Genomic DNA, 16,088 nt, shown 5'->3' with positions numbered 1-16,088 from the left:
CAAGAAACTTACTGTAACTGGATGCAAGAATAAAGAGAGGAGACACTAAGACACCTACTAAGGTCACATGTGATTAATAACATCGGCTGTGGAAATTATACGTGTGGGCAGCTAATCTGAACACCAACCTTGGGTGGGCCAAACCCCACCTGTGGCAAGAGAAAGGCATAGCCCCCAAAGACTGGACCTCAACCTCTGGTGAGCAGCAGGGCATACTTTCCCCCATGCCCTCCTGGAGCTCGACAACTCTGGTCAGGTGTGGTAGGTTAGCTTGAATAATGTTCTGTATCCAAGCTAATGTCAGAGTATGTGGCAAACTGCTCATACCTGCTCAGCACATGTATCAGACAACTTTACAAGCTGTATACTTTACAGTGCGCCACATTCCACTGAATTTTTTAGAAGATCACTTCCTTTTCTTAGCTACAACAGTAAACCAGGCCACTTTTTTGGGAAACCTGCCATGTAGATTGCTCTGCCTCCCCTGAGCCATACACTATGTCCAGTGGTGCAATAACTTCCCCGTTGTATGTATGTTGAGACACATGGCATCCACAAGGTATGAATCTGATTTTAAATAGATTTAATATCTAGACCAATTGGCCTTACTCTTAGGGTTGATTCAGACATGCATTGTCCTGGCTTTATTTCTCATCACTTGTTTATTAGCAGTGGAATGTATGTGTTTGAGATGCTGCTGCCTGCTATCAAAGCCCCATCTCTTATGTCAGACCTGTGATAAATCATTAAGTCCTTTAGTTGCTTAGTGTTGTAGTCATGAGTATACGAACCTGCCCTGATGTCTGAGAAAAGAGCCCCATTCTTAGTTTTGGATGGTTGTAGAATGTGAGATAAGCCAAAGTGAATTAAACTTCTGGCCTCTGAATAGTTCAAATGCAAATTTAGCATGTTACAGCTATTAAAACTAAAGAAAATACACTTAGAAGTCTAAGTAAAAACTTCACACATGCTTGGTTCGTTACTAGGACAAATCACAAAATGATCTATTTGCATATACTTAAAAGAAAATTGTGATATCTGAAAAAGCTTGAGATCTGTCAAGGGCAAATTACTTCAAACAAACTTCTGTTCCATTCATTGATAATGCTTTGGTGGGAAATATGGGTTGTAAAGAAACAGCGCTCTCTAGGCAATGTATGTCCAGTAGATGCACTATTGCAACTGAAGAACTCATATATAGCACCAAGTCACATGAACCATATAGAGTTCAATGACTCTCCCATAGCCTGGTTCCTCATCTAAATGCCTCAATTTCCAGCTCTGTATGTACTGGCCCACTATATGAGGAATCTAAAAATCATAAAGATTCAATTTGGAGTAGATAAAAATAGTGGCTATTGTGAAAGGCCTACTTCATGATAAATTAATTTACAAATTAATGCTTCAAATTACTGTTTAGAAATTGAAGGATAAATTGGTTTGCATTTAGTGTTTAGTGTTAGAGAAATGTTTGATTAAACAATGATTCACTCCAACCACATGTTAGAGTGTGGGTTGAAGTCAATTCTTTGCATATGCTAAGCCAGTCATCAGAATACCTCACTGTGTACCCACATTGTCAGGCTGTGAAGTATGGATCATGCCATTTCAAGCTGTCTATCCAGGTAGAATCATGGGTGGCCACTCAGAGGACAAGTATGTCATGCGTGGGTTGATTTCAGCATGGATTCCTCTACAGTAAAATGGAAGGAAGGAAGTTCTAATTCCATTAAGACACTGCACCATAATTGCTTTGTGCAAGACAACCAAGCTGTCATCCTGGTAGGTCATATCATTGTTTGCAAGTGGCTCTGCCTGCCTCTGGAAAAGCATGCTATCTATGAAGCATGTTACACAAATAAAAATATATTTGTCATTTTGAATAACACGCTATGATTCCACATACATTTTGAGTTGTATAGTAAAGATCCCTTCAAATATTTTATCCAGCTAAGTGTCTGTGGTCCCAAACTCCTAATTTAAAAATGTTGATAAATGAAGTATCTCTTTAGCTAATAAATGAAGTATCTCTTTAGTTATCCTTTGTCAGCAACATTCATTTTAATGGAAAGTGAGTTTACAGGGTTACATGATTGAACTACTGAGCCAAGTCAGTGTTGGCAAATGATGGGCTAAATTATTGATGTTACACACTAATGAATTCTGATGAGAAATAAAACACAGACATTACATTTCAAGTGGTTCATAATTATTTTTGTACTTTAAAAGCAATTTTATTCTTTTGCCAAATCATAGTAGTCTGTAAAACAAAAACATTGCTAGTGATTATAGCTAAAATTAGTGAGTTTGTGGCAAAAAATGCATCTCTGCATTGTCTTATGAATATGTTATTCACATGAGGTTTCTCACTGCTTTGTACACTTCTGAGAAAAGATAATTAAATTAAATGTCTAAGTTTCAAAACCAGTGTCTTTAAAAGATAATCTACTTTGCAGCCATGGTTAAGAGTTCAGTAGCTGTGTTTATAATCAATGGAAGAAGCATCTTTTCCTGGAGATGTGCTAAACTGACACAATTAATTCAGGAAGTAATAAAAGCAGGGCAGCTGCCAAAAATGGTTCCTTGCATCTTTAAAACTGTGATGTAGGTTAAAAGAGGAGGGGCTAAATTGGCCTAAAGTGTGTTAGCAAGCTTGGCATTACAAGCTGTCGAGTGGTATTTTCCTGATGTTTCACACATGGTACTTTGAAAAAATAAAGAGAGGCTTGAAATGCACACTGACAGCTTACAAACCCACAGTTTCTTTTGCAGCAATATGTTTTACATGGTCAATACAGAATTGAATCTATTTTAAAATATAATTCCACATGGAAGTGACCTAGCACATCAGTAATATCAGAACATTAATAGCACATTATTAATGGCAATGTTCCAAAGGTGTGATCTAAAAATGGTTTCTAGTCTGGTTAGCCAAAATACATAATAATAAATATGCCATGCTCTGAGGTCTCATCTGTTTGAGCACAACATTGTCAACACCTCTCCAACATAGAAAATGCTCCAACTTTGATACTTCTGGGGAAAACAAATACCTTATAGTTCAGTTCATCTGTAATTTTGGTTTACCAGACTGAGTTTCTCTATGTGTTCCCTTCCTCACCCCTGGCCTCTCTCCTCCCCTTGTCAACTGGCTTGGGTAAACCTTCCTGGTTTGTTAAATCATGGTTTCACTGGACATCCAAATGTGGAAATTGTTAAGAGTTCTCTTCAAAGACAGGATATCAAATCATATCCTGGTTTGATATTCTGGGCTGGTTTATTGGACTCATATCAGTACATCTGAATCAGGTCAAATAGTCTAATGACATTAGAACCAGTTACATTCTGTTAATTTTACTGTTTGGGTCTCACATGATTACCACCTTGTATCCAATTCAAACCACCACCTAAGTTCAATTTGGATAAGGACTCTCTCCCTCCAAGATTTCTGTCTTCATAGAAGTCCAAAGGTTTATGGATACTGATATGAATATGCAATATTTTTTAAATAAGGAAAACCTTGTTATCTGTTAGAGGCATTCCAGATTCCCATCTGAGAGGCTCTAAGAAGTGCTTTGTATATATAGCACAACTGAGACCCCTTTGAACCAGAGTGACTTAAAAGATTAGGTCTCTGGCATGCTGGGTTGGCACTAACCTAGGTGAAGCTAGTAATAGAGGATGTGGGTCACCTGAGGAATAAGAGGTTAGAATTCAGACTATAAATAGAGGGAATCAGGAATTGGAGTGTGAAGTTAGCATTGCCGTGGTCTAGGGAAATAACAGTCTGGCTGCTGAGACCAGGCTATGTTTACCTTGAATAGGGAGCAGCAATGTTCAGAAAGCTGCCAGGCAAGCTGAGGGCATGCTTTAAGAGATAGGGAATGAAGCAACGCTGCAGTAGGTTTCCCCTCAAGGAGGATCAGATGGCTGAAGCCAAGACAAGAAAAGACCATAACCCAGAAGTGGACAAATTCTGTGAATGGCTCCAAAGTGCCATCGTAGAACAGTAGCAGCAAAGTGCTAAGAGAGAGCATTAGGCAACTAGCTAGGATTTTAAGCAGTAACAAGCCTGAACAAAGGATTTCCCTGTTTGCACAGCACCACCAAGTTGACACACTGAGACACAAAAGGCACTCAAGCAAATCAACAGCAGCATTTTGGCTGGCTCTTGCAATTCACTAAACTTCATATAGTTTAATGAATCTTGCTACATTTAAGGAAATGTGAATGGAACAGTCAAATTTATCTCTCTCTCTACTGCATGGTAGGTAAAGGACTGGTCAAACAGCCAAGGCAATCTAAGGAAGCCTTAACTCCCATAAGCTGTTCTGATGACAAACATTTGAACATACATGTACCAATTGCAACTGCAGTATTTTGTCATGCTAAGGTACTTCATCAAGTGATCCAATGGCAGCCAAGATTAGTCTATAATTTTAGATGCAATCTGTTGTATTTATGCCACTGAGCAGGTTGCTTCCTGCATAATTTGGATTGTTTCTTCCACCCTGTCTGTTAAGAGTCATACATGCTGGTAGGAGCAGGGCCTAATACATGCTATACCATGCTAAGAAGCACTGGAATACTACTATATATGCACAGGAGTTATAATGAGAAATATTTTTGCATGTGTAGAATGCTCACAAACCTACTGCACCCAAGGTTTCTGAACAGGCTGCCGTCTACAAGGCAAGATTCTGCACCTCTCCCACTCTCCTAAGCCCAGTGATGCTGATTGGATTTACATACCCGAGAACATAAACAAGTACATTTATTTATTATTTTATATTTCTTTTTTGCACTTATATCTAAGTTTTCTTCCATCATGGAACTGAAGATGGCATCCATGAGATAGGCCTCTGGTCTCCAGAGAGCATAAGAGAACTAACACTAGATCCCAGTATCTGTAGAGTATTTGTCACTGTTGTGCATACATGCCAAACTGCCAGAAACATAAAGAGCTTGAACAAAGGGAACTAAATGAAGCTAAGGAACAATCAATCCTTCATTTTTTCAAAACCAATATGAGATCAGGATGGGGTGGGGGAGAGAGATAAGAGCAGAGCACATTACAAGCTTGTCTTGGGTTTAGGGAAAATATGTATGAGCACTGCTCTCTGCAGATAACCACAGAATCTGATCTAAAGTTCAAAATATCAGGGAATTAATTCACAGTTGTCCTTAAGAAGTGAAACTTGTATTTTGTAATATGTCATATTAAACAGGAAATGGAAATTTATAAAAACAGAAGATTTGTACCTAAATTTCATCTTCAGCATTCCAAATAATTATTATAAATAATGGCAAAAAGCAGGACCAATAAAAAGCCAATACCAGTTTCTGCTTACTAAAACACCAGTGTTACCATACTCCATATACCTGCAAGGTGAGAGTAAAGCAATAACTGAAAAATTAGCATGTCTAAAAGATGCAACTGAATGTTATCGGCAATTGTAATAATACTTGAACCTTCAGAAATAAAAGAGGCTTTGAAGATCATCCACCTAGAGAACTATTATAATTACCTGTGAAAGAACTGTTGAGAAAAAATGCAGTTAAATTGATGATCACTTGACAAGTAAGAAGGAAACCATAAATGAAAGGGCTGTTCAATAGACAGGTAAACACTGGTCCCATTTTCCAAGGGCACAGAGGGCACTAACTCTAGAAGATGTGCTCTGGCATTGGATTACGAGACTACAACTAAAGTCTGTGGCAGTAGGTTTAATAGTGCTAAACCAGGGGTACTACCACTCCTCTTTCTTTCAAGGACAAATTATTTAATAAAAAATAAGTCTGCTAACTTGCATCACAAACATGTTCTTCTCTACCAAGGGAAAACAGTGAGTGTCCCAGAGACATCCACTGGCACCAGCTGGACTTAGTTGTTCGTGTTCGTGCCACATGGAGCTACCAGGCTTCTGTGGCAATGTCCACAGAATGGGAGAATGGGAGATTGCAGGATCCCCAAGGACGTGCTCTATGGAGAACTGGCTTCAGGCACTAGGCCTACTGGCAGATCAACGCTGCATTACAAAGATGTCTGCAAATATATCATGAAGGCTGGCAACATGTGTGGGAATCCCTTTCAGATGATTGCAGTACCTGGAGACAGTCAGGTTGTGTATCCATAGGAGTGACCAGAGGAAGAATGATCTCTGGGAGGAGTGCAGAGAAAAGACATGTCATGGTGTACCTGTGGCAACAGAACTGGATGCCTTAATCTGCCCCGCATGCAACAAAACATCTCTCTCTCATACCAGTCTCTACAGCCACAGCAGGTGCTATAACTCTCCAACGGTTTGACTTCACCCTGAAGTGCATCTCTTCCATTGTCTCCCGAGACAGGCGAATATAAACAACAACAATAGCTTATTATTGGCTGCTACCCACTTTGGGGCAGAGTTAGCACATAATTCTGAAACCAGGATCGGTTAAACAATATGACACATGATTGGGAAACATAACATGAAGAGTCTGTAGTCAATGCAAATGCCTTCTCAGTAGTCATTACCCATTGTGGATTGCTGTCCCTGTTGAGAGAATTTCAGTAGGGACAAATGCAGGTTCTACACTTAGGCAGGAAGAACCAACTGCACAAATATAAGATGGGGGGGGGTACCTGGACTGCCAGTAGTACATGTGAAAAGGATCTAGGGGTCTTACGAGACCACAAGCTTAACATGAGTCAATAGTGTGGTGCAGCAGCAAAAAAAACCCTAATGCTATTCTAGGTTACATCAACAGAAGTATAGTTTCCCGATCAAGGGAAGTAAGAGTACGGCTCTATTCTGCCTTGGTCAGACCACACCTGGAATACTGTGTCCAGTTCTGGGTGCCACAATCTAAGAAGGATATTGATCAGCTGGGATATGTGCAGAGGAAGACAACCAAGATAATCAGGGGTCTGGAAACCAAGCCTTATGATAATAGTTGAGGGAATGGGGTATGTTTAGCCTGGAAAAAAGGAGGTGGAGAGGAGATATGATAGCCATCTTCAAATATCGAAAGGGCTGTCACATGGAAGATGAAGCAAGCTTGTTCTCTCATGCTCTGGAGGGTAGGGCCTGAACCAATGGATTCAAGTTACATGAAAGGAGACTTTGACTAAACATCGAAATAACTTTCTGACAGCTAAATCTGTTTGACAGGGGAACAGACTCTCTCAGAAGGTGGTAGACTCTCCTTCCTTGGAGATTGGATGTCTATCTCTCATGGATGCTTTTGTTGATATTCCTGCATTGCAGGTGGTTGGATTAGATGACTCTTGGGGTCCCTTCCATCTCTACAATTCTATGATTCTATGATGTGGGTGATAGGAGAGAAAGCAGTTTGGGATGGAACAACTGTTATTGGAAAATCTGCTAGAGGGAGAAATGTTAAGAAGTCCCCTTATTTCTATGCCCACATTCTGTGAAGGAAAAAAAGGGGGGACTACACATGGCAGTCTGTCACATTTAGTTTGGCTCTTATTGTGAGGTGTCCAGGTCTGGGTCTGAAGGTAAGAATAATGTTGGCTTAATCAGATTGGGCCTTGTGTCCATGACAGCAGGATTCCTTAATTTCTGTGATGCTATTACCCCTCAGAATATGTAAAGTGATGATCTTTAGCTACAGTAAATGGGTAATCTATGCTCCTTTTTCTTTAGAGGAATAAAATGTGAAAAATCAAAAGTGTTGCTTTCTGTGTCAATAAGAGGTAAAGAAAGGAATGTGCTATAGTGTGTTCTAAAATATTTTAGCTGCACTGTTAATGCCTGTTTTTCAATGGTTAAAAATAAATGTATTTGTATAATGATCATTGTAAAGGCTTCCGAGAACAAAATTCAACTTTCTCTTTTAAAGAAAATATCTATCTGTGGTACATATGCTAGCCTACTGGATTCATCCTTCATGCAATTTCAGTTTATTAAAGAGGTTAAAAATTTACAAAACTCTGATGGGATATGGTTTTAATGCTTCATCACACTACCCATCATTTGCTTTTCAATCTAGATCAGAATGATCTTTCCTACTTCCCTGCAATCACCTACCTGCACAGCTAATATTTTCTGAAAATTCTCATGAGAGGCTGCCTGGAACTTCGCCAGCCCAGCTTGGCTATAGACGGCTCGCTGTTTGAAGTACTCCACCAATACCCTGTGCAGCTTCCTTTGCAGCCGAGAGAGCTAAAAGAGGAAAGGGGAAAAAATAAGTCAGAGTGGGAGAGGAAATTAATGGCAGTGTTCAAGAAGAATGATGGAGGGAAATATAGAAAGCAGTCAATAGCCCATTCTGCACTGTACGGACCTGACAGGAATTTCACAGTCTCTTGATTTTTCAGCCCACTCATGTGCATTCATCAGAAACCAGTCACATCTGGCTGCCAGGATGGGGGGTTAATTTTCTCTAAATGCCTCAGCAGTTTTGTTCTAGCTGAGGCAAACTCTGTGACTGCAAAGCTGATGAGTAAAATATTTCTACTTCACCCAGTTTAACTCAAAACCGATAGCCTCGGGACATATTGAACCTTTCTTAAAAAAATAATCTTTTGAAGCATTTTGAATGGCACATCAGGTCAGGCCAAAGTTTAAAATGCAAGTTTAAGACTTTGATGGACACTGTGGCTCATTTTTCCTTGTAAAGCTTATCATAGCTTGGCAATGTGTGCTCCAGAGCATGACAAAACTAAAGAGAATTAACTTCACCATCAGCAGCTGAGGGAGAACAATAACAGGAAAGAAATTTCCAGATAGAACTCCCTATTAATCTACCTAGCTATAACCATGTGACATGAAAGCATCTAACTGCACTAAATTGCAGTTAAGGCAGCAGCTGAATGTGACACTACCATATCTATATATCTATATCTGCACATGCACATTTACACAGATGTTACAATATAATGTATAAAGAGAATCACAAGTGTGGGCTTACCCTGGTTTTCTTACATATCTTTCTAACTGCAAAAATCACTTTGACAAAGAATATTAAATGAGTTTTAAACGTATTGCAGACACATTATTAACCAATTTTTGTTTATATTACAGTTCTTCTAAATTTGGGAATAAATAAGAAATAAATCTGGCACAGTAGTTTTACATGCAGCTCAGATGAATAGATGCAAACATATTACCTTAATAGCTAACATTTAAACCCCCTCCCTCTCTATATCCAGGATAGTAATTAAGTCCATGTGCCCAAAGGGGCTTGACAACAGTTTCCACACATGAAACTTCTGAGTCGCATTTGAAACACAGGAAAACTTTCAAGAGCAGTTTACAATATTGTATAAGGATCTATCAGTTCAAAGAAAAGTAAGAAGTAAAAAGTATCACTGTGCATGTCCAAATCCACAGGAGATACTGGTAGGATCCTGGCCACATTTGTTTGTTGCAGGAGAGGAAAACACTGCTAATGTAGAAAATGGCTAATGGGAACCAATTATATCAAAGAGTTTTTAAAGCTGCATTTTTATTTAGTCATGCTACAGTACTCTCAGTAAAATGTCAATCACTATTGTCAGTACACAACCTTTCTGAGCATGGTTGTCAACCACATTAAAACAATGGTATAATGTATCTATGGAAGTTTTCAAACCTATTGAGATCAATACCACAATGAATGCATGAATAAAAATGTCTTTATATCAGAGAAAGGAAGCGTTCTTTGGCGACCAATACATTGTACCGTGTCCAAATCTCATTTTCATTTTGTTTCTCAAGGGAGTTGAGAAACACATAATTTCCCCTGTCTTCAATACCATCTTTGAAAATCTATACAAAACACCAGCTATAATGCTGAAAATTAATATTTCAATATTTCACATGGGCCTCATTCACATGCAATGGTAAGCTAAACCATGGTTTTACTGTGAACAGGCAAGTGTGCTGGTGCCTAGAGAGAAAAGTGTGGTTTTTTGCTTGTCTCCTGGCCCTGCTGCTGCACTGCTACCCAGAGCTAAGCTATAGTTTGGTTTTGCAATACATGCAAACCTGGGCTCATGGTCTGTTACGTACAAACAAATCAGAATAAATAAAAAAACCAACCAACCATGGTTACATCTTGTGTTTGTTTGGGGCAAGACAAACCACAAGACAGAGTTTAAACTTAACACTAAGCCAACCCATGTCTTACTTCTAGGTTTTTCCAGTTGTTGTGTTTATTTATTGAATTATTTGACAATTATTACCAATAATAAAAACTCTGATCAAAAAATATTACTTCAAATCATAATGTTATAATACAAATAAGAATAAATAAATAAGAATCAAGACAAAAATACATTTTTTCTAAAATAAATCAAAACCTACTTTTATTTTGTATTTTCTTGATAATATTGTATAAAGGGCAATCAGTTTTACCAGAAATTATTTCTATATTTATTAACAATTCTTGCTCTAAGATAAGTCATTATTTTTGCTGTTATAGTTACAGTGGTACCTCGGGTTACATACGCTTCAGGTTACATACGCTTCAGGTTACAGACTCTGCTAACCCAGAAATAGTGCTTCAGGTTAAGAACTTTGCTTCAGGATGAGAACAGAAATCGTGCTCCAGCGGCGTGGCAGCAGCGGAAGTCCCCATTAGCTAAAGTGGTGCTTCAGGTTAAGAACAGTTTCCGGTTAAGTGCGGACCTCTGGAACGAATTAAGTACTTAACCCGAGGTACCACTGTAAATCCCAAAATTTGTTAAGCCATTATTTCCAGGGAGTGAGTAATGCAACTTTCCAGTTTTGAGCCAATAACATACTGGCTCTGATAATTACAGAAGTTTGATGCCATCATGTCATATCTTTGAAACAATTCTGTCTTATATCCATATTCAGAGAAAGTTTATGATCTTTTCTTCATAATTTCTCCCTCCTCTCCATGTTTATGTTATTTCCTGGGTCTTGGGTCCGTCATATATCCTTTACTTGTTCTAGCCAAGTTTTATGAAATTGCCACATTGGAAGTTGGCGTTTTCCACAACAGAGCATTTAGCTAATTGGCACCATTTGCTTTCATTGACTAGGCCCAAAGAGCATTTTTAGGTGTGCGCATCGAGTTACCGTATTTTTCGCCCCATAGGACGCACCGCCCCATAGGACGCACCTAATTTTTTTTGGGGGGGGGGAAATAAAGAAAAAAAAAATATTCCCCCCCCCCGGCACGGGGCAGGCGCGGGGGTAGCCCGAGCTTCCCCCAAACACAGCCCCCAGAACAGCCTGCTATCCGCAAGCCTAGGGAGCCGCACTGGTCTCCCCAGGCTTGCGGAGAGGTGTGCGAAGCCCGGGCGCGCTCTTCAGCACGCACCAGGCTTCAGAATGCAGGCAGCTCTGTGCCACCCTCCGGAGCCCCGCGCGGCTTCGCGTTGGGATCCGGAGGGTGGCGCAGAGCTGCAGGAAGCCCGGGAGCGCAAGCAGCTCTGCGCTACCCTCCGGAGCCCCGCGCGGCTTCACGCCGGGATCCGGAGGGTGGCGCAGAGCTGCAGGAAGCCCGGGAAAGCCTGCATTCGCCCCATAGGACGCACACACATTTCCCCTTCATTTTTGGAGGGGAAAAAGTGCGTCCTATAGGGCGAAAAATACGGTAGATTTTTAATGTTGGTTTCCGTTGAAACCAAATCCGTTGAGGATTGTTGAAGAATTAGGGGTTAAAAAACCAGGCAGAAAATGTTGATCTTTCTAAATCTGCCCTTTTCTCTCCAAAATAATAATTAAACATATTAGATAATCCTACATGTGCCATATTAATTTAATAATGCAATGAGATGTTGCATACTAAGTAAATGATATAAGCCGTGTCAGTACAATTCATTGTTATAACTCAAACACTGACAAAACAACTCTACAGGTTTTGGCAAGGCAAGCAAGAATGGCAGAATTATGAGCAAAATGTAGCTAATATTTATCTTCTAATACTCAAAGTGCATAGGTAAAAAGATATCTCTTTATTATTAAACCTGTTCCACTTAGAATTGTTGTTAAAGATTTTACAGCTCATTTAAATAAAGCTCTTTTGTCAGCAACCTGTACATACTTTTGTAATGATGAAAAGCCAATGGCAGTAGTGAGGGAAAACAGCATTTTAGTCCCTATAACTGTGGTTGAACTTAGAATGCTTTGAGAAGTGTAGTAATATAAAATAATTATACAACATGAAGAAATACTTTAAGATCTAGAAATTCAGTTTCTTATTATATGATTTAATGCTCTTAAAATCATACATGAAACTTTAAATGAAAAGGCGACTGCTGACTTGATAAGAAGAATAATTCCTCACCGGGGTGGACTTTGGTAATATTGCGCCCCGAGCAAGGACATTTGGTGCCCCCCCCCTCATTTCTTATTTTCACAATAATTCATTTTGGTACAATTGCTTTTTTATGGATCTTCTCAGTAGGTACCTGTATAAAGACAGGTATTACTACTACTACTACTACTACTACTACTACTACTACTACTTTGTGCCCCTTTGGCTTGGCGCACTGTGTGAGGGAACTGCTCACACCATCCTAAATGTGGTACTGTTCCTCACACTGCCCACATTGTGTGGGTTGATAGTACTTCTGATTAGGTTTTACTTGAATCACAAATGTCTAAATTGTTAAGAGCACAGTAAGAAAGTGACTGAAGGTACTCCTAGAAAGTAAGGTGGCCAGTTTTGACTTGCCCCATGACCAGCTACACTTCCTTGTTGAAAATCCCATGTTTAGTTCACTGGCATTTATATAAAAACCAAATACAGTTCTAAGAGCTTTCCACCCCCTTTGGTGGATTCAGAAATTTCATTTGAAACATCGTAAGGAATGTGGTTACATGCAAGAAAAAGGCGACCAAGCGGGCAAAGCCAAAGGTATTTTCTCCCTCAGTTCTTTCCTCCATGTGTTCATTCCTACCTACACTCAGGCACTGGGTGTCCTATGGGGCTCATACCACTTGTAAAAGGCAGGTCACTTACATAAGGGCATTATTGTTTTCATGGAATATCTGAAATAATTAAATATTGTGAATAATAAGGAAGTGAGAGGATGGTTGCAAATATTAGACTGGTTAATTAATTAATGTCCCCGTGTTACCTGGAATCTGCTTACCCCCCCCCCCCCCCAGTTTGGACCATGATACATCTATTTACTAAGACTTTAAAGAAACCTGACTTGGAATCCGCTCTAAAATTAACATAAGCAGAAGAGCCTTGTTCTGTCTTGCAAATATATATTTGCTAGTAAATGTCCTATTCAAGTCTCCTTCTTGTTTATCATTATTATCAGGTTCTATCTCCGATACAATTTTGTAAAGATTAAGAGAGTTGGTACACAAAATTTGCTTGAATATAGTTTGTTGTCAAATCTAGCTACTATTATTAAAAATGTATCTCTTATAAAGACTTATCCTATAGCTGTAGGCACTGAAATATACATGGATCTGCAAAAATAACTAGTGCGCCCAATGTTAGTTGGCCAATCTAGCTCAGTGTTGACTACATTAACTGGTTTTGCCTCCTCACAATTTTGGACTGGAACTTTTTCTAGTCCAAACAAGATAGGCCAGGAACTGAACATGGACTTTTGCATACCAAGCAAGTGCTCTAGTACTGGCATAAAACATGCACTGAGATGCTTCATGTGCGAAGTGTAGTCTTTTAGTATGTAATGAATAAGTAATGTAATGACACTGAAACTTCCATTCAGCCCCAGATCTTTGGGAACCTGAAAACAAGAGGGAATAAAACGATAAGTAACAGTGGGGACCAAGTGTAGCTAATGAATAGCTGTTTATCAGTCCTGCAGCCTAGGTGCTGAATAATGGGGGTAGAGTTAGGAATCCCAATATGTGCAGTGATGACAATACACTCCTTTTTTTTTACTCGCTGAAATGCTAAGTGGGTCAGAAAGTAAGTGTGCCTTATATCTCAATTTTACAATAATGAAATATCAGAGAAAAATCAGGATTCTATCTCTTATCCCTGGATTAGGACAGAATGAAAATAGAACACAGATGAATAATACAATTTAAACCAGTGACAAATTTAATTTCATTTATATTCATTCCTCCAAAGAAAATTCAGCAGATTTCTTTGTCACGGTCAGCTAATTAGTCTGCAATGGAGAGCAATCATCTATTTAATCTATTCTTATTGTGAGGTACAAGTACTTCCAAAATCAAAATGATAAACATCTCACAGTAGAAAAGAAATTATAATTTAATGCACTGTGGTATCTAATTTTAGGGATGTGTACCATTTACAAAATCAAAATGTGTTAGAAATAAAGCAGGATGTTGAAAATCAATAAGATATTGTAGTAATTAGTTGAACAAATATGGTATTCAATATTATCAAAATCACACCAAAGCACGCAAGACACCGTCTACTCAGGTATTACAATTATATTAACAAGGAAGGTTAAATTTAGCAAAATTATGTCTTAAAAACAATGATATATATATTCACAGATATTAAATTGACAGCTAAACAACAATAATTTACTTCTATTTTATAGACAAACATAACAGAGGTACGTAACTACATACACAAAAAGCCACATGTGTACATCCTACATGTATACAAATGAACATCCTCCCTTGAATGATATCTTGTGGAGTTAATCTGGTTCATTATTATGATATCTTTCCAAACTCCAAATCTGGCAGAAAGACACAATGACTAAGAAGCCTTTAATATTGATATCCTTTTCCCAAGAATTCTCAGTTTTGTGCATTCCCAAACTTATTTGATGATCACTCTAACATCTGTTCAGGGACAGATTTAGGGGACTGTAACCAGTTTGTTGCACTGGGTGTGGAGCCTTGGGGGTGTTGCAACTATGATGTAAAATGGAAGGCAAAAGGAGGGGGCACTGAATTTTGGTGTTGTGAAGGCTGCCACTGAAATTTGAGACCGCAACGTCCGCCACTGATTTGTTCCAACTGTAGGGATCCCAGCCTTGGTATTATGACAGAAAGAAAGAGGACAAGAAAACTATAATAATGTTTCCTTTCACAGAGACATTTACTCGGTCCTCCTTTCCACACTGAGACTCTTGCAGTTCTACTTTTCAACCAGGCATGGCACTAGGATTGCATAGCTGTCCATGAAAGAGCAGGTCAGTTCTGTGTCCAGGGCAGCTGTCTACCAGCACTGGCAGAGGAATGGGAGTGCGGAGGGAGCGGACCGCCCCGGCACCACTATTCCAGTAGGGTGCCATTGCGGCACCCCCCCTGGACACGCGTTGCCCACCGCCCCACGTGCTGGGCACCATGCCCCCACAGGCAGTGTTACACCCCCAGAACGCGCGCCATGCCCTTGCGGGCAGCGTACCACTCCCCCAGGATATGCATCACCCCCCCGGGCACATGTCACGCCCCCAGGGGTGCCAGCCCCACCCCGCCTGCTCTCTGCCCCCAGTAGCAGAGCAAGCAGCTTCACCACTGTCTACCAGCTCCATCTGGTACGCAGGCTGAGACCCTACCTGCCCGCAGACTGTCTCGTCAGAGTGGTGCATGCTCTAGTTATCTCCCTCTTGGACTACTGCAATGCGCTCTACGTGGGGCTACCTTTGAGGGTGTCTCGGAAACTGCAATTAATCCAGAATGCGGCAGCTAGACTGGTGACTGGGAGTGGCTGCTGAGACCATATAACACCGGTCCTGAGAGATCTGCATTGGGTCCCAGTACGTATTCGAGCACAATTCAAAGTGTTGGTGCTGACCTTTAAAGACCTAAGCGGCCTCAGTCCTGTATACCTGAAGGATATATATATGCTCCACCCCCAACATTCAGCCCAGACACTGAGATCCAACGCTGAGGGCCTTCTGGCAGTTCCCTCATTGTGAAAAGTGAGGTTACAGGGAACCAGACAGAGGGCCTTCTCATTAGTGGGGCCTGCCCTGTGGAACGACCTCCCATCAGATGTCAAGGCAATAAGCAACCATCTTTCCTGTGAGCGTCCTATCCATACCTCTTCTGTTCAACACATACTGGGCTGCTGGGTAGGATGATGCAGAGATATTGCATTAATAATAGCTAATAGTGCTATTTCACCCCTTTTAATTCAAACCTAGTTCCTTCAGTCTAGTGCTTACTCAGAGTGTAGCCCAGATATTATTGACGTCCCTGGGTTTA

The 16,088-nt window shown here is 40.1% G+C and overlaps 1 protein-coding gene across 13 annotated transcripts in view; it reads right to left on the bottom strand.

Annotated features, from left to right (window-relative positions):
• CCDC178 (coiled-coil domain containing 178) overlaps positions 1 to 16,088 on the bottom strand; it is a 144,490-nt gene that overhangs the window by 2,172 nt on the left and 126,230 nt on the right. For all 13 annotated transcript variants that reach the window (XM_081014416.1, XM_081014425.1, XM_081014420.1 and 10 more), the window contains one exon: positions 8,037 to 8,171. In XM_081014416.1, the coding sequence (XP_080870542.1) occupies positions 8,037 to 8,171 (135 nt within the window). Of the gene's footprint in view, positions 1 to 8,036; positions 8,172 to 16,088 lie in introns of those variants that run through there.

Source organism: Podarcis pityusensis (genome assembly GCF_964106645.2).
Source record: "Podarcis pityusensis genome assembly, chromosome: 7".
Classification (NCBI taxonomy): domain Eukaryota; kingdom Metazoa; phylum Chordata; class Lepidosauria; order Squamata; family Lacertidae; genus Podarcis; species Podarcis pityusensis.
The sequence above is the reverse complement of the archived record's forward strand: the minus strand, read 5'-3'. Positions and strand labels throughout refer to the sequence as shown.